Source organism: Thamnophis sirtalis, unplaced genomic scaffold (assembly GCF_051295495.1).
Source record: "Thamnophis sirtalis isolate CommonGarterSnake01/CBP01778 unplaced genomic scaffold, rThaSir2_p1.2 scaffold_4, whole genome shotgun sequence".
Taxonomy (NCBI): domain Eukaryota; kingdom Metazoa; phylum Chordata; class Lepidosauria; order Squamata; family Natricidae; genus Thamnophis; species Thamnophis sirtalis.
In genome coordinates this window covers 6,534,658-6,554,674 of record NW_028261384.1, presented here as the reverse complement: position 1 = coordinate 6,554,674, position 20,017 = coordinate 6,534,658, and the positions used below count along the sequence as shown (strand labels likewise).

Genomic DNA, 20,017 nt, shown 5'->3' with positions numbered 1-20,017 from the left:
CACTAGAGATTTGAACCGCCGAACTGCTGATCTTTCTGATCGACAAGCTCACCATCTTAGCCACTGAGCCACCACATGTGTTAGAAGGTTACAAAAGGGAATCACAACAACCCAAGGGCAATGCAATCATCATAAATATGACTCAGTTCTGAATTTTGATCAGGTGACCATGAAATGCTGCAGTGATTGTAAGTGTGAGAAATAATCATAACTCCCTTTTTCCACTGCTGTTGCAACTTTCAACGAGTGGTAGTAAATTAATGATTACCTGGTCTTTTACCCTGGTCATAAATAAAACTGTGCACTTTTTTTTTTTAAAGTTGTTTCTAAATGCTTAAGGCAGCAACTTTATATCAAAAATTTGCTTTCAGGTTTCCACCAGCCCCATTTACCCGGGGAAAGAAATTTCTACACAGATAGTTTACAGTAAAAACATCCTGTGTGCTTATTTGAAACATTTGCAAGCAGGGATACATTTTCCACCTTGTGTGGCCTTGAAAAGGGATCAGACTGGATTAGTACTTGATCCTCCAGGTAATCCAGCACACCAGCAAAGGTGAAAAAAAAAGAGAAAATGAAAGCCAACTGCTTTAGGAAACTACCTGGAACTAGTTTCACTACACATGTTTTTAATTATTTCCCTGGCAGGACCTATTGTGCTGGTAGGGGAGGTAGTGGAACTTATTAACATTTGAAAGGAAGACAACAGAGCATTTAGAATAGAACAGAATAATGGAGGGACCTTGGAGGTCTTCTAGTCCAACCCCCTGCCTAGGCAGGAAACCCTATGCCATTCCAGACAAATGGCCATCCAACATCTTCTTAAAGACTTCCAGTGTTGGGGCATTCACAACTTATGGAGGCAAGTAGTTCTGCTGGTTAATTGTTCTCACTGTCAGGAAATTTCTCCTTAGTTCTAAGTTGCTTCTCTCCTTGATTAGTTTCCACCCATTGCTTCTTGTTTTACCCTCAGGTGCTTTGGAGAATAGTTTGACTCCCTCTTCTTTGTGGCAACCCCTGAGATATTGGAAGATGCTATCATGTCTCCCCTAGTTCTTCTTTCTATTAAACTAGGCATGCCCAGTTCCTGCAACCGTTCTTCATATGTTTTAGCCTCCAGTTCCCTAATCCTCTTTGTTGCTCTTCTCTGCACTCTTTCCAGGGTCTCCACATCTTTTTTACACCGTGACAACCAAAACTGAATGCTGTATTGTGTAATCCCCAAAGCTGTAGGTTGGAGGGGGAGATATATACAATATTCCAGGGGAAGGCCATATTGACAGTCCTTGACTTATGGCTATAATTGAGTCCAACATTTTTGTTACTAGTTGACACAGTTAAGTAAATTTTCCCCATTTTACAACCTTTCTTTCCAAAGGTATGGAGGAAGTTATCAACCAGCTCTCTCCCAGAAAACTGAAACATCCTAGGAAATATTGAAAAGGCAGAATATTTGTCTGGATGTGAAAAGAAAGAAATATGTTTTAAAAGACAGAATAGCTGCCTGTAGCTTCCTGCCCTGTCAATGGGCCATTAAGAAGGCCAAGCCAGTCCACTTTACATAATAAAGAGTTCTCCCCTTCAGCTCCAGGGGGATGGGATTAAGGCATGATAATATTGGGCCTTTACCCAACTCCCCACATGGCATCTGAGAACTCAACCAAACCTGGATTCAAAACGCAGCCTAGAGAGTTGCTCCTGCATGGCCCCATGGGAGTCTGACAACCAATCAGAATACAAGCTGAAGATCAAAGGCCAGAGAGGGCATAAAACCAGGGATTCAGCATCTCAGTCCTTCCTTCTCTTCTTCTCCACCAACATTGAAGCATGTGATTCACCTTTTCTGTTCAGGACTCAAGCCATGTGGTCCTGTCCACCAATAAACCATCTTTCTGAGCAGCCTCCATGTCTCCAGTGTTTTTCCCCCCACTTGGAGCCGAACCCAGAAGGACGTTTCTTTCATCGGGTATTAAGTGAATCCCTGCAGTTGTTCAGTTAGTGACACGGTTGTTACGTGAATCTGGCTTCCCCGTTGTCTTTGCTTGTCACAAAAGGGGATCCCACGACCCCGGGACACTGCAACCACCATAAATACATGCCAGTTGCCATGCCTCTGAATTTTGATTACATAACCATGGGGATGTTGCAATGGCTGCTGAGTCCCAAGTCACTTTTCCAGTGATGTTGTAACTTTGAACGGTTGCTAAATGAACTGTTGCAAGTCCAGCTGCAGTAAACAACTCCTGCGTTTCTCCCAAGAAAAATACATAGGCATGTCCATCCACAAGAGGCCAAGCCCAACTCAATTTTTTATTATTATTATTACCTTAACTAAAGGAATGGCAGGTTCAGAACAAAGCCATGTTATGATTCATCTAATTTTACCCTGGAATAATTCTATACAGTTGACATTACTGCTACTGTAGCATGCATATAATTATTTTCCTCATTGTTGGCATTAAACGTGTCATTTGGTGCCAGCTCTCTTAAGGCATTTATGAGTTGCATTTAAAGCTTTTTAGGCTCACGTGGATGCCTGCCCCCTCCTCCCACCAGACTGTGGTGAAATTCCAAATTTTTTACTACCGGTTCTCTGGGTGTGGCTTGGTGGGCATGGCAGGGGAAGGATACTGCAAAATGCCCATTCCCTCCCCACTCCAAGGGGAAGGATACTGCAAAAACCTCCATTCCCACCCCACTCTCGGTCCAGCCAGAGGTGGTATTTGCCGGTTCTCCGAACTGCTCAAAATTTCTGCTATCGGTTCTCCAGAACCTGTCAGAACCTGCTGAATTTTATCCCTGCCCCAGACCTTGGACTGCAATACTGCCATTCCTGGTGATTTAATCGAGTTGGAAGGCACCTTGGAGGTCTTCTAGTCCAACCCTCTGCTCAGGCAGGAAACCCTATATACCATTTCAGACAAATGGCTGTCCAATTTCTTTTTAAAAGCCTCCAGTGATGAAACAACCACAGTTTTCTGAAGGCGTTTCACTGGTTAATAGTAATGGACCCTAACCCTAACCCCAGGAGCACTCTACAAGCCTCCTAAAGGCTATGCATGCCCTTTTTTTGACATAAAGCTGGCCCGTTTTAGCAAAAACTTTTTGTTTAAATTTGTCTCTTCAAAATCTTGGTGCGTCTTATACTCCGAAAAATACGGTACTATTTTTCATGCTGTTGTAACTTCAATGGTCATTAAGCGAATGGTTGTAAGTTGAGGACCTCCTGTAAAGGCGAGGGGGAGCAATGTATTTCCAGACTTGCAACATTCCGCCCGTGTAGCCTCATGTTGGCTCGCAAGGTCCCAGTTGGGGACAGATCAGCCTGGAGAAGTTCTAGGTGGTTACTTGATAAAACATGAATAATCGATCAACAACAAATTCAGGTCCCTTAATATTAAGGTATTCAATTGTTAAATTAAATATTTAATTTAATAGCTGGAAGAGTAAAGAGCATACTGAGCCAAAACACACAGTTGGTTGGAGAGTGAGGGCTCCTGCGTGAGGCAACCTACATTGTGATTGGTTGCTGACTGTAAAGGGGGAGGTTTCACTTTTTCCCGCCTTTTTCTTCTGTGTGCTCTGCATGCTCTTCTGTGATTTACCTCACAATTTACTTCATGGCGTAGTGATGTGCCCACCTATCTTGTTTTCTGAAAATATAACTGTAAAACCTATTTATTTAGATAAAACTACAAGTTCATATCAGGGTCTCTGATTCCATTTGGACACAGGCTGCACAATTCCCTGACACTTAATTAGTCTGTAATACCGAGGATGGTGGAAGGAAAAAGAAGACAACCAGCACCAAGGTGGATGATCTCAATTAGAGCATTGATGGCTGTAAGCCTTAAGAAGCCAGATCAGGGACAGACTATCCTGGATAATATTTCCCAACGAAACCAGGAAGTTATAGATGTTGAATAACTCAGCCAAGACACCTCTTCAAAACATTCCACCATCTCACCTGACAGAACAGGAAGATGTCTCACAATGACAGATAGATGTGGGCATCATCAGCCCGGATGTTCTCTCTAAGCAGTTTACAGGTACTGGAAGTTCCACAAGATCTTTGTAGAGCTCAAATAGACCATTGGCATGATATTGAGCACCGTGGGCACCAAGGGAGAAGCAAGTGACATCATGCATGGCATCACGACATGATGCCAAATATATACATTTGTTGAGAGCCATAGAGGTAACCTCAGAGAAACTACCGAGAAAGTTTTACAGCAAAAAATGGTGGGTAATCATGCTTTGAGACAAGAACAGAGAGAAAGCATTAGGAAAAAAACTCAAGATTACATCGTTCCTGACTGTCTGGGATATAAGAGGAAGAGAAGAGCAAAAAATAAAAATAAAAATCAGAGTTTCTATTCCCCCAGATTATCTGATTAAAGAAGAGTTCTTGGGAAATGGATTTCCTAAACTGGATAATTTCAAAGGTGCGACGACTGATGCAAATTACACCATTGGTATCACTTACGTGGTGGAATTGTGCAACACAGAACATGATTGTGGCTTCTATTGGATTCCTATGTCTTGCATAGATTCTATTTCTGGAACTGTCAATCAACTAATCAAGGGGAGAAGCAAGGACCACATCTTCGAAGATCATTTCCTCCAGGTGACTCAGAAGTCAATTCTTCTTGGAGCACGTTCCAATCCACAAACCCAACCGAAAGTCAGATTGGAAAAGAAGGATGAGAGATGACATGACAGCAGTGTTCCAATATCTAAGAAGTCGCCATAAAGAAGAGGGGATTAACCTGTTCTCCAAAGCACCAGAATGCAAGACAGGAAACAATGGATGGAAACTCACCAAGGAGAAAAGCAACTGGGAACTAAGGAGAAATTTCCTGATAGTTAGAACAACAAATCAGTGGAACGACTTGCCTCCAGAACTTAGAATAAGTTTAGAATAACTTTGTCACTGAATGTACACTAATCGTCGTACATTAAAATGACATTTCATTGCATACAGCTCTCAAGGGGTCTCCATTTCCAATACACTTCATAAACAGAGGTTGTGGGTGCTCCATCACTGGAGGTTTTTAAGAAGAAACTGGACAGCCAATGTCTAAAATAGAATAGGGTTTTCTGCCTGAACAAGTGGGACTAGAAGATCTCCAAGGTTCCTTTAATTTAATTCTCTTGTTCTGTTCTGTTACTCTGTAAGGCAGCCATGTTAACTCAAGTCTACCTTGTCTAGACGAGACCTGCCATTTTGCACACAAACTTTTGGCCCAGAAAACATATTTGTCAGTAGCAAAGAACTGGAGGAGTGATAGGATTCAGAAAAGTTGTCTTTAAAAATACATCAAGTCAGTGTTTTTCTAGAGATTGGAGCCACCTATGTGATCATGGGCCAAGAATAGGTAACCACTCAGCACACCCAGGGCCAACTGTAAATTCCCAGCATTGCAGTAACATCCGTAGCAAAGCACAGTGACATCAACATGCCTCTAAGCTTACCATGATAATTTAGGCAAATGTCCTAATTATGTACAGTTACATGTGTCACAATGTCTGATGCAAGTGTGCATTCTGCAAAATTTACATGATGACATCATCAACATGTGCATCATCAGATGTTGCCCTACATTAGCTACATTGGCAGAGTGGTTTCCAGTGGTTTTGCAACGAGCAAAAGGCAACATCTTCAGATTGCAATAAAGCAAATGCCAGAAACTACTATAATATGTTATAACCTTAGCAACTGATAGGTGGACTTCAATTCCCAGAATTCCCCAGCTAGCATGCTAAGTCTATGTTGGGGAATTCTTGCATGCATGGTGATTAGGAAATTCTGAGTGTTGAGGTCTACCTATCTTAAAGTTGCCATTATGAAACTTTGTTCCAGAGAATTCTTTATCTGCTCTGCAGCAAGGCAAGCTGGCATTCACCATGTAGAATCTTTTGTGTCCTTGGTATACAGATGACTTGCTCTCTGGAAACAAATACTGTGGGGATAAGACCTCACCTAAAACCCCTTGGGATGTGTGTTCTGTTAAGATACAGCCTCTTGTGCCTTAAAATGGCTTCTACTGTACAGTGCAGTGGAGTTGCCATGGTAACAGCTTCACAATACTCCACAAGGGGGCTCCCTCTGGTAAGGGGGAAAATCTAACATTAGAAATTATGTTTGTTCTGGACATTTCCCCCCCTATAAATAAATATCCGGGCAACACCGTGTTATTGGCTAATCTAGGATAAATCAGGAAGCCAGGCAAGCATTGTTCTACCCAAGCATATTTCAGATTCTTTCTAGGACCACTAAGAAACAATAGGCTTCAAGAATTAGTCCTGTTTTCTTGGCAAACTTTGAAATTGTTTTAACTTCCCATCCAGTAAAACAGCACTGATATCTTGTTTTCCAGATTTCTAAACTACACTTTCCCATCCACTGATCTTTGCACTATACATTATTGGGAGCTTTATTTGAGAGCCACCGATTGAAAATGTTTCTTTTGCCCATTTAAGAAAAGAGACTGCTCTTCTCAGGGCTCCGGTTGAGCAACAGGATTTTAATAAGCTCCTTAAATAAATTCAAAAGTTCTCTCCCAAATGAACCCCCCCCCCAAAATCCCATTAATCCACTCTTTAAAAATTAAAGTAACAAAGAATCACAGCCCCGCGATATTTATGTAATTCAACACATAGTTAATATTGCTGATCACCAAAAGCTAAGAAGAGTCAGACCTGATTTAGTATTTAGATGGAAGACCACTCAGAAATCCCAAGGGCATGAATTAAACCAGTGGTCACCAACCAGTAGTCCGTGAGAAAATTTTGGTGGTCTGCAGAAAAATTATTTACATTTTTTACACTGCGCTAAATACTATTTATCTTTTTTTAAAAAATCATATTAGTAGTTCGCGGGATTTAAACTTATGAATTTAGTGGTCCCTGAGATCCAAAAGGTTGGTGACCCCTGAACTAGACTGTACATAAATTAATAAATGTTTTGTGTGTGTGTGTGTGTGTATTCCAGAAAAAGATTACTGCCATCTACATCCATACTGCCAAGAAAACTACACATCCATGAAATTTTCAGCTCAAGTGGAAGAAATCTTTACTTTCATATCCTCCCAACATGACTTGTTATAAAGCAAGATTATGCGCGGGCTTCGATAGTGAAGGTTGCAAAACCTGAAGCACAGGAGCCTTTTTTCCCTTGTTTTTCTAAATATTCCCGCAAATAAGACCAGAAAACACAAAATCAACCAAAGCAATGAGATTCACAACAATCCTCAACTACCCCCCTCTCTGTTACCCCACCGCTCAACACACACAAGGAAACTGAGATTTCCTGTCTCTGTTTCAGGCAGCGGATTATATCTGAACAATCCTTCATGCAATGCAGTCACAATCACACAGCACCTATTTTGGGTACTGCGCGAAGTCAGACAAACACCGCAGCCCACTTGCAGGAACATTCGATGACCGAGTGTCCCTTTGGCAATTCCTAACCAACAATAACCACCACAACAACAACGATCTCCTTCACAGGTGATGGGTACCCAAGTCCAAAGGGATCGCCGCCTCGAAAGAAGGAAAACGATCAAAACAAGATTAAAATCTGACTTTAAGGTTGTTGACTTAAAGGTGAACCTGAGGCATGGAAACCTGGTTGGCAGAGTCTTACCTAGCCTTTGCCCATTCAAAGTAGCTACTTTCCGGCTCTCTTCCACCAGCAGAATTTCTTGAGATTTGCTCAGCTTGGGCTGCTTCCTGAAGCACTGCATTGTGCTCCGAGGGAGACCCGGGTTCCAGTGTACATCAGGAATTCCCTTGAGGGCTTCCCAAGGGAATCTACCAAGCCTCCAAGTCCTTTTAGTGGGAGCGCTGGACGGGGGGAAAAAAGCAACTGGCAACCAAAGCGAGAACACGGCTGGGGAGAAGTGCGAGAGGAGGAGGGAGGTGAAAAGGCTAAAGGCACTGGTTGGGCAATCGAGAGATGGCTGAAGTTCAAAAGCAATTAAAGCTGAATTAGCTCCCACGTGACACAACAAGGAAAAAGAAATCGCAGGGTGGATTCTAAGTCTTTGTGACCTAGCTGGGGTTTTTGTTTTTTCCCCCCAAGGTTCAGCCAGGATGTTGACATTGATTGGCTGTATTTATTCCCCTTCTTTCCTGCAGGATAAAAAGAAGGATATTTACGGGATACTTTTTCTTAATACCCGGTAGTATTAGCTATAGAAATATAGCTTCCTTCCTTCTGATTTTCTCTTGTCAGGAAAGGTAGGACTAAGAAAAGTGAAAGAACAGAATGGAAAATTAATGAGGCTACGTAGAGAACCATAAAATGCAACATATAAACAGAAGGAGGGGGACTTAATGACAGTTGAGAACAAAAACATTAATATGAGGGTTAATTGGATGGTAGGTTTCATGGGTTCCACCACAAAACCGCGGTAGACAAAAGCGCGCTCGACGAAAGCGCGTACGTGACGTCATCACAGCGCGACGAAAACATCGCGCTGTGATCGATAAATGTAAAATTAAAGCGAAAACCTTACCCTAACCCCCCCAAACCTAACCCTAAACCTAACCCTAAACCTAACCCTAAACCTAATCCTTAACCTAAAGCTAAACCTAACGCTAACTCTTAACCTAACGCTAAACGTAACCCTAACGCTCTAAACCTAACCCTAACCCTTAACCTAACCCTAACCCTAAACCTAACCCTTACCTTTATATGAATCGGCTTGCTTTAATTTTATTTTGATTTCCATTTTTAATTTTTTTCGTCGCGCTGTGATGACGTCACTTACACGCTTTCGTGGACCGCGGTTTTGACGGGTCACGGGTTTCATGATCAACGGGGGATACGGATCTGTAATTCTTGCAGTGTTTCTCAACTTTGGTCACTTTAAGACGGGTGGGCTCAGGGGTGGTATTCAGCAGATTCTGACCAGTTCTGGAGAACCAGTAGCGGAAATTGTGAGTAGTTTGGAGAACCGGCAAGTACCACCTCTGGCTGGCCCCAGAGTTGGGTGGGAATGCAGATTTTGGAATATCCCAGGAGTGGGGAAGGAATAGGGATTTTGCAGTATCCTTCCCCTGCCACGCCCACCAAGGCACGCCCACAGAACTGGTAGTAAAAAAAAAATTGAATTTCAACACTGGGTGGACATCAACTCCCAGAATTCCGTAGGCATGCAACAGTGGACCTTAACTTCCAGAATTTCCCAAGCCAGCATAAGCGGACTTCAATTCCCAGAATTCCCTAGCCAGCATGGGTGGATTTTAACTTCTGGAATTCCCCAGCCAATATGAGTTAACCTCAAGTCCAAGAATAGCCAGTATCAGTGGACTTCAACTCCCAGAATTCCTCTGTCAGCATGGGTGGACTATTTAGCAGGCTGGAATTCTGGAAGTTGAAGTCCACCCATTTTTAAATGGCCAAGAGAAACACTGCTCTATATATGTCAACTAATACACTCTCTATCCCTCCTCTGTACCCCCTAAATCAGTGGTTGCAAATTTGAGGGCCTGGGGAGGTGGCATGTTTAATACTGGGAAATGCTAACGTCTGAATGGGAGGTTAGGCTTGCCCTACCCACTCGAACGAGGTCAGGATTTTCCCAACAATGAGATGGACGACAAATTTCATGTTTGCATTTTTTAACTCTGCAAAGCCAAAAACAGAATTTATCCCATTTTTGTGTGTTGCCCACAGACCACAATTACAAGAAGCCACTCTGCCGATTTTCCACAGACACTGAAATCCAATAACGGGGGGGACACGAATGCCATAAATCTGGATTAAAGAGGCACGTTCCTCTCTGCCTTTAGAAACCGGTGCAAAACAGAGAACGAAATTATTTCTTTGGAGAAACAGACCTGACTTGTTACCTTTAATTCATCTCAATAACATAATTCAGGTAGTCCTCGACTTACAACAGTTCATTTAGTGACCGTTTGAAATTTCAGCAACACTGAAAAAGTGACTTGTGACCGTCCACACTTACAACCCAGGGGTGAAATCAGGGGTGTAATCAACTTACTTTCACTACCGGTTCGCAAATGTGAGCATGAACACTCGCTTTGCTTACAGGCACCAATTCCGTGCATGGGCAGGACCTTCCGCGCATGCATAGAACATCAAAAAGAGAACATGATGACGTCCGGCTGAGCCTCCCGCCGCCACTGCTACCGGTTCGCCCAAACCAGTAGAACCGGCTGAATTGCACCACTGTTACAACCATTGAAGTACCCCGTGGTTACATGATCAAAACTCAGGTGCTTGACAACCGCTTCATATTTATGACGGTTTCAGTGTCTGGGGTCACGTGAACAACTTTTGCCATCTTCTGCAAAGTCAACGGGGAAGCCAGTTTCACGTAACAACCATGTTACTAACTTAGCAATTGCAGTGATTTACTTAACAAATGTGGCAAGGAAAAAAAATCATTAAATGGGGCAGAACTCACTTATCAAATACCTCACTTAGCAACAGCAATGTTGGGCTCGATTGTTGTCATAAGTGGAGGACTGCCTGTATAGAGATGGTGTGATTTTTATTACCTACGGAATCAAAAAAAAGAATCTCGTGGGTGCTCTATCTTAAAAAGTTAATAATATACTAGACCTTAAATCTATTATTGCAAATTTCATATTCCATATTTTGCAGAACAGACTTTTCCCTCCAACTGGAAGATTGGTGGCTGTACTTGAACTAGGGGTAATCCTCAACTTACAACCATTCAATTAAGTGACCATGATTACAATAGCACTAAAAATGTGACTTATGACTGTTTTTCACCTTTACGACCGTTGCCGTGGTCACGTGATCAAAATTCAGACTCTAGGTAACTGGCTCATATTTATGACGGTTGTAAATGGGGGCATTTCCCGGGTGGTGGTTTTGGCCAACGATTCCAAAACTGTTGCAAAGATACTAGCACAGGTTTGTCTTGCGTTGTTTCCAAGAATCAGAATCGATAGGAAGAATCACTCCTAATTAAACAATTAGGAGATTATCAGCACTGCCATGTTGCAAGCTTGTATATCTGCAACTCATTCCTAAAGCACTGAAAATCTTCTCCAAAGTTTCTTTCCATAATTGGAATATAGACTAACAGGATAACAGAGGGATGCAGTGGCTCAGAGGCTAAGACGCTGAGCTTGTCGATCAGAAAGGTTGGCAGTTCGAATCCCTAGTTCCGTGTAACAGAGTGAGCTCCCGTTACTTGTCCCAGCTTCTGCCAACCTAGCAGTTCAAAAGCACATAAAAATGCAAGTAGGAAAATAGGGACCATCTTTGGTGGGAAGGTAACAGTGCTCCGTGGGCCTTCGGTGTTTAGTCATGCCGGCCACATGACCACGGAGACGTCTTCGGACAGTGCTGGCTCTTCGGCTTTGAAACGGAGATGAGCGCCGCCCCCTAGAGTCGGGAATGACTAACACATATGTACGAGGGGAACCTTTATCTAACAGGCTAACATGGAGGGTACTTGATGCATTCTGAACCTCATTTGTTTTTTTTACAGATGTTTCATCACCAAACTGAGCAACCTCATCAGTGAGATGTTGCTAATTTGGTGATGAACCATTTGCAAGAAAGCATCCAAGCTTGGAGAGCACCAAGGAGCACCACAGTTGAGCCATGAGCTACAAATATTCTCTCCTATCAAGACTCTTACACATTCAAACATTCTTTCTATTCATGCCATTGTACCACTATAATTCATCTAAGAAATATTTATCCCTTAGGAATGCCACGCTCCTCATTCCCATTTTTACAAGATTGTAAACATACAAAGATGTTTGCGATGATTGGAGGCACTCTTTATATTTTGAAAAAAGAGGGTGGGGAGGAGAAATTTGCCGTTACATTCTTTCAACACTCACAGCTGAAAATATGGTCACACCCAGTGAGTCCATTCTGCACAAAGAGGACCGTCAACTTGAAGTCATAAACATCTGGCTGGCTGGCTGATTGGGTGAGTCTGGGAGTTGAAGTCCACCCACCTTTAACAGAATAACAGAGTTGGGAAGGACTTTGGAGGTCTTCTAGTCTAACCCCCTGCCCAAGCAGAACATCCTATACAATTTTTAGGTTATCCAATCCTTCTTAAACAGTGGTCTCAAACCTTGGCAACTTTAAGACTTGTGGACTTTAATTCCCAGAATTCCCAGCAAAGCTGGCTGAGGAACTCTGGGAGTTGAAGTCCACAAGTCTTAAAGTTGCCAAGGTTGGAGACCACTGCTTCTTAAAAACCTTAAGTGATGGATCACCTACAACTTTAAGAGGCCAATTGTTCCCTTGATTAATTGTTCTAACTGTCAGGAAATCTCCCCTTAGTTCTAAGTTGCTTCTGGTCTTGATTAGTTTCCATCTGTTGCTTCTTGTCCTGCCTTCAGGTGCTTTGGGGAATAGCTTGACTCCCTCTTCTTTGGGGCAGCCCCACAAATATATACTGCTATATTTGCAATATCTTAAAGTTGCAAAGGTTGGGAAACATTGCTGTAGACTTTAAACCTATTCCAAGTTTCATATTCCAAATTTTCCCCAACTGGAAGTTTGGTGGCTGCCTGTGAACTAGAGGTAATCCTCAACTTACGAACATCCATTTAGTGACAAGTTTACAACAGCATCCTCAACTTACAACCTTTCATTTAGTGACCAAGGTTACAACAGCACTGAAAAATGACCGTTTTCCACCCTTATGACTGTTGCACCATTGCCATAGTCATGTGATCAAAATCTGGACTCTGGGTTAACTGTCTTGTATTTATGACGGTTGCACACTTGGTCATTTTTTGCGACCTTCTTACAAACCAAGTCAACGGAGAAGATTCACTTAACTTTTTTTTAACTTAACCATTGCAGTGATTCACAAGAAAGGTTTGAAAAACGGGTCAAATCTCACTTAGCAACCGTCCTGCTTAACAACAGAAATTTTGGCCTTAACTGTAGTTGTAAGCCAAGGACGACCTGGACAGCTGCTCAAAAATTCTAGGAATTCTGATTCTCCAGAAGACAAGATCAACTCATGGTTTACCCGTGATGCAGTCTTCCTTGGGATACTGTATTGGTAGATGACGCGACAAGATTCTCCCTTGTTTCAGCATTCTCTTTCACGATAATCCACGTTGAATGATTGTCATACGATGCAATGACGCAATTTAAAAAAAATGCTACCTAGCTTATTATCCTGTCATCTTCATTCATGGCTAGCCTACACCCTTGAGGAACTTGTCTTCAGATGAGTAACTTCTGGAAAATCAGTGAAATGATTCATCCCGCATTTTAGAAAGAATCTATGGCAGTGTTTATAAAACGTGGTAACTTTAAGACCTGGCTGGGGAACTCTGGGAATTCAAGTCCTCCTGTCTTAAAGTTACCAAGCCTAAGAAAAGCTGATCTAGGATGTCTAATAAATCATTTCCTCTCTTTTTAAAACGCCAGAGGTCACGATTTACACCAAGCCTAAAGTTGGGTGAATGCACCCCTGTTGTGATTTTTGGATCACCATGCTATATTTATCTAGCTGTAGCCACTATGTTTGCAAGTACTATACGTACCATACTAAGTTACTTAGTATGTGGAAAGAATAACAGAATCGAAGGGATCTTGGAGGTCTTCTAGTCCAGTGGTTCCCAACCTTGGCAACTTTAAGACTTGTGAAATTCAACTCCCAGAATTCTCCAGCCAGCTCTTAGAAATTAGAATTCTGGGAGTTGAAGTCCACAAGTCTTAAAGTTGCCAAGGTTGGAGACCACTGCTTCTTAAAAACCTCAAGTGATGGATCACCTACAACTTCAAGAGGCCAATTGTTCCCTTGATTAATTGTTCTAACTGTCAGGAAATCTCCCCTTAGTTCTAAATTGCTTCTGGGAACCACTGTTCTAGTCCAACCCGCTTCTCAAGCAGGAAACTCTGTATACCATGTCAGATAAACGGCAATATCTTTTGAAAACTTCCGGTGTTGGAGTATTTGTAACTTCTGAAAGAAAGCCATTCCACTTATTAATTGTTGTCACTTTCAGGAAATTTCTCCTTGGTTAGTTTCGATCCTTTTGCTTCTTGATCTGCTAATCTAGTGAAGAGAAGGACCAGGGGAAACATGATAGCAGTTTTCCAATATTTGAGAGGCTGCCACAGAGGGGAGGGGTGTGTGTGTGTCAAACTATTTTCCAAAGCACCCAAAGGCCAGAGAAGGAATAATGGGTGAAAACTGAAACAAGGGGAGATTCAAACTGGAAATGAACTTTCTGACAGTGAAAAGAATCAACCCATGGAACAGAAGTTGCCTCCAGAAGTTGTGGGAGCTTTGTCACTGGAGGCTTTCAAGAAGAGACTGGACTGTCCTCTGTCAGAAATGGTAATGGGTTTCCTGCTTGGGCAGGGGGTTGGACTAGATGACCTACAAGGTCCCTTCCAACTCTGTTAAATCTGACTCTGCCTTCAGATGGTTTGGAGACTAGTTAGACTCCCTCTTCCTTATGGCAGTCCCTCAATATTGGAAGACTGTGATCGTGTCACTTTCCGTTACACTAGACCTGCCCAATTCCTGTTCTTCATATGTTTTAGCCTTCAGTCCCTTAATCATCTTTACTGCTGCTATCATGTCATTAAAATATGAAAGGATTAATTAAGGCTGTATATAAACTGTAAGAGATGAGACCAATTCATTTCTGGTAGCAAAAAATTCTGGCTAACAAACTGAAATAAAGCTATCTATCTATCTATCTATCTATCTATCTATCTATCTATCTATCTATCTATCTATCTATCTATCTATCTATAGATATAGATATCTATGTTATTTATTTATTTATTTAACAAAGGCAACAGTAAAAATATTGGGTTTCTGTCGTGATGGATTCTTGTGATGAGCCGATTGACAGATGATGGAAGCAGTTAGCTTCCTCCCATAATTGGGGCTTACCAGAGGTTGTAAAAATCTAATAGATATCTATCTATCTATCTATCTATCTATCTATCTATCTATCTATCATCTATCTATCTATCTATCTATCTATCTATCTATCTATCTCTATATCTATCTATCTATCTATCTCTATCTCGTCAGTCTATCTATCTATCATCTATCTATCATCTATCTATCTATCTATCTATCTATCTATCTCTATATCTATCTATCTATCTCTATCTCGTCAGTCTATCTATCTATCATCTATCTATCATCTATCTATCTATCTATCTATCTATCTATCTATCTATCTATCTATCTATCTATCTATCATCTATCTATCTATTCCAAATGAAGTGTTTTGGTTGGATATGACACAATCAAATACTGTATCCCATATTTATTTATCTATTTATTTTGCTTTTTAAAGAAGCACTTCTGAAGACATGGCGATTGGATTAATTTTTCAAAAATACAGGTAGCCCTCGACTTATGACCACAGTTGAGCCCAAAATGTATGTTGTTAAGTGAGACATTTCTTTTGCCCCATGTTATGTACTTTCTTGCCACAGTTATTAAGTGAATCACTACAGTTGTTAAGTTTAAAAAAAAGCGGCCAGGGACGTCGTACAGTGGGACAAAACTCACTTAACAACTTTCTAACTTAGCAAAGTAAATCCTGGACTCAACTGTGGTCGTATGTCGAGGACTACCTGCAGCAATCACATGATCCTGGGAAACAGCATCTATCATAATCAGATGCCATTTATCAAGCACTTTCAATTCTGATCACATGAGTGGTGGATGATGCAACAGTCATAAATGCAAGGCCATTGTAACCAAGCAGTCAGTAAACAAATGCTTGTAGGACTATAGATAGTCCACAACATATGACCACAATTGAGCCATGAATTTATGTTGCTAAGCGAAACATTGGTTAAGAGTTTTACCCCATTTTATAACTTTGCTTGCCACAATTGTTAAGTGAATCACTGCAGGTATTAAGTTAGTAACATGGTTGTTAAGTGGATCAGGCTTCCCCTTTGACTTTGCTCGTCAGAAGGTCACAAAAGGGGATCATGTGACCCTGGAACACGGCGACCGTCATAAATATGAGCCAGTTTGCAAAGCGTTTGAATTTTAATTACGTGCTGTAACTCTGGGGATGCTACAGCTGTAACAGTTGTAAGTGTGTGAAAAACAGTCATGTCACTTTTTTCAATGCCGTTGTAACTTCAAGAGGTCATTAAATGAACTGTTATAAGTTGAAGACCATATGTAATCATTCACAGACTAAATGTTTTGCAAAGGTGGGGTTTGTTTTTCATTTTAGATCCCTACAAATCCTTCCCAGTGATATTGTTTGCATTTGAGGTTTTTTGTTTTTTATTTTTTATTACTAGCTGATAACCCGGCATAGCCCAGGTATGTATTTATCCCAATCCTGTATTAGAGGAAACCCCCTTGTGGAGTACTCTCGAAGCCCTTACCGTGGCAACTCCACTGTGCTGTACAGTAGATGCCATTTTAAGGCACACAACAGGCTGTATCTTAACAGAACGTGAATCCAAAAAGCACACTACCTCTGTCAAAAGTACTGTGACTTGACACTATAGATAGAATTCAGTCCTTTTCATTTCAGCGGCCCAGGCGTTTCAGAGTCATTCTGGAAAACACATACACACGGACACAGACACACACAGAGACATGGACCAACACATGGACACATATCCTGAGGGGTATTAGGGGTGACTTAACCCCATAGTATTTCTTTCCAGAGCGTATTCAACTGCTTTGAAATCCATCAAATTTAGTACACAATGCATTAATGATGGAAAAATTTTGTCCTGGTAGTCACTGTTTGTTGGTACTCAATGCACAAGCTAAAACCTGTTAGTGTTGGCTCCTTCTGACTCATTTACCTTATTCCTTACTGGAAAAAAATGTTTGATTAATTGCACGTCCTGGAACTAATTAACAATGAGTACTAAGGTACAAAGGTGGCTCAGTGGCTAAGATGCTGAGCTTGTTGATCAGAAAAGTCGGCGGTTCGAATCCCTAGTGCCACATAACAGAGTGAGCTCTCGTTATTTGTCCCAGCTTCTGCCAACCTAGCAGTTCGAAAGCAGGTAAAAAATGCAAGTAGAAAAAATAAGGACCACCTTTGGTGGGAGGGGAACAGCGTTCCGTGCGCTTTCGGCGTTCAGTCATGCCGGCCACATGACCACGGAGACATCATCGGACAGCGCTGGCTCTTCGGCTTTGAAACCGAGATGAGCACCGCCCCCTAGAGTCAGGAACGACTAGCACATATGTGCAAGGGCAACCATTATCTTTACTAAAGTACCACTGCACAAACTTTAGATGCAGATTACCTGATGCTATAACTTGCAAACACATTTATCTGGGCAATAACATATTATACTATTGGAAGGATAAACCTACTGGCATATGGCATCAATACAGCTACTCCTTGATTTAAGACCACAGTTGTGCCAAAATTGCTAAGTGAAACATTTGTTAAGTGAGTTTTGCTCCATTTTAGGATCTTTCTTGGCACATTTGTTAAGTGAATCACTGCAGTTGTTAAGTGAACTAACATGATTGTTAAGTGAATCTGGCTTCCCCATTGACTTTGCTTGTCGGAAGGTTGCCAAAGGGGAATCACATAACTCGAGGACACTGCAAATGTCATAAATATGAGTCAGAGGCCAAGCACCCAAATTTTGATCACATGACCACAGGGATATTGCAACGGTCATAAGTTTGGAAAAAATGACCAGAAGTCACATTTTTCAATGCCATCGAAACTTTGAATGGTCACTAAATGAACTCTTGCAAGTCAAGGGCTACTGGTACGGGTAGTCCTCCACTTACAACCACAGTTGTTAAATGAGACATTTGTTAAGTGAATTTTGCCCATTTCACAACCTCTTTTACCACAGTTGTTAAGTGAATCACCGCAATGGATAAGTTAGTAACACGGTTGTTAAGTGAATCTGGCTTCAAAAGGTCGCAAAAGGAGACCACGTGACCTTGGCACAATGCAACCATCATAAATACATGCCAGTTGCCAGGCATCTGAAACTGTGATCACATGATCATGGGGATACAAAGGTTGTAAGTGTGAAAAACGGTCATAAGTCCTTTTTTTCAGTGCCAATGTAACTTTGAACCAGAGGTAGTATTCTACCGACTTGGAACGGTTCTCCCGAAACGGTAGTGGAAATCGCAGGTGGGCCCCGCCCACCCACCCCCGACTCTACGGTGTCCCATTTAGGCCCTTTTTTCACCAAAAGCGCATGCATGGAAGGCTTTGTGCATGCATGGAGGTCACACTTCTGCTGCCTGCCTGCAATTTGGCAGTTCGAATCCCACCAGGCTCAAGGTTGACTCAGCCTTACGTCCTGCCGAGGTTCGATAAAATGAGGACCCAGATGGTTGGAGGTAAGAGGCCGACTCTGTAAACTGCTTAGAGAGGGCTGGAAAGCACTGGGAAGTGCTTAGTCCTTCCTTCCTTCTGTGGTGGCACAGTGGTTGGGACACAATATTGCAGGCTAATTCTGCCCACTGCCAGCAGTTCGATCCTGATCAGCTCAGGTTACTCAGCCTCCCATTCTTCCCAGGTGGGTAATATGAGGACCTGGATTGTTGGGGGGCAATAGGCCGACTCTGTAAACCACTTAGAGAGGGCTGAAGTTGTATTTAAGCCTAAGTGCTACTGCTTTTGCTATTTCTGCCCCATTTTCTCGCCCCATTTGTTAAGTGAATCCCTGAAGTTGTTAAATTAGTCACCGTTAACCCCACAGATGTTACGTGAATCTGTCTTCCCCATTTGTCTTTCATAAGGCTGCAAAAGGGGATCACATGACACTGCAACCGTCATAAATGTGAGTCAGTTGTCAAGCGTCTGAATCAGCGGTGGTATTTTGCCGATTCGCACCGGTACGAGGCTCCGCCCATCCACCCTGACGTCATCACAGACCTTCAGTGCATGCCCAGATGTGGGGGTGCACACTCCCGCTACTGAACTGGTAGCGAAGATAAGAGGATTTCATGCAAATCACCTGACCGTGGAGATGATGTAACAGTCATAAGTGTGAAAAATGGTCCTAAGACACTTTTTCCAGTGTTGTTGTAACTTCAAATGGTCACTAAGAGAACTGTTGTAAGTCAAGGACTAGTTGTAAGTCCCCCCCCCCCACTATTATCCAGTACAAGCGCCAACTCAGAATCAGAGGAAAGGCTGCCAATTTTATTCTCCTGCCTCGATTGGCTCCTGCTAACTTTATCTGCAGTTTCCCACCATTGGCCTTATCTTCTGCGGAGTCATTGTTGTGAAAGAAATACTTCCTCCAAGGGTTTGGTTTTTTTTTTTAAATCACAATCTCCCAGAGGCAGAAGTGATTTACATGCTTTTAGTATAATAAACAGCAGGCTCCACCTTGTGGAATTGCCAAAGGGATAATTGGCAATGGCTTTACTAAACCATATACAGGTATTGTATTGTATTGTATTGTATTTAATGGATTTATAGGCCGCCCAATCCCGAAGGACTCCGGGCGGCTTACAGAAAAAGAAGTAATTAGTAAAAAAATAAAGAAATAAAAGAACACAAAGAAATCAGTTTAAAACGTCACCATGCACCCAATCTGATCAGGGCTGGACCTCAGTAGTTTAGTTTAGTTTAGTTTAGTTTAGTTTAGTTTAGTTTAGTTTAGTTTAGTTTAGTTTAGTTTAGTTTAGTTTAGTTTAGTTTATTGGGTTTGTACGCTGCCCACTCCCAGAGGACTCTGGGCAGTTTACAATAAAAAGGGGAGGGGGATAAATAAGGCAAAACAACAATTTAAAATACAACAACATACACAATTAAAGTGGGGCTGGATGCTTCAACAGCCCCAGGCCTGCCGGAGCAGCCAGGACTTAGTAGCTTTACGGAAGGCCGGGAGGGTAGTAAGGGTCCGGATCTCAACGGGGAGGTCGTTCCAGAGGGCCGGAGCTGCAACAGAGAAGGCCCTCCCCCGGGGGGTCGCCAGCCGGCATTGGCTGGCGGATGGAATCCGGAGGAGACCTAGTCTGTGGGATCGAGTTGGTCTTTGGGAGGTAATTGGCAGGAGGCGGCCTCTCAG

The 20,017-nt window shown here is 42.2% G+C and overlaps 1 protein-coding gene across 2 annotated transcripts in view; it reads right to left on the bottom strand.

The window, feature by feature from the left end:
* Positions 1-20,017, bottom strand: part of PLCD1 (phospholipase C delta 1) — an 87,408-nt gene that overhangs the window by 55,482 nt on the left and 11,909 nt on the right. The window contains exon 1 of one of the 2 annotated variants that reach the window (XM_087712418.1): positions 7,649-7,936. The exons of the other annotated variant lie outside the window; for it this stretch is intronic. Coding sequence (XP_087568544.1) covers positions 7,649-7,748 — 100 coding nt within the window. The 5' untranslated portion in view covers positions 7,749-7,936. Of the gene's footprint in view, positions 1-7,648; positions 7,937-20,017 lie in introns of those variants that run through there. 2 annotated transcript variants of the gene reach the window in all.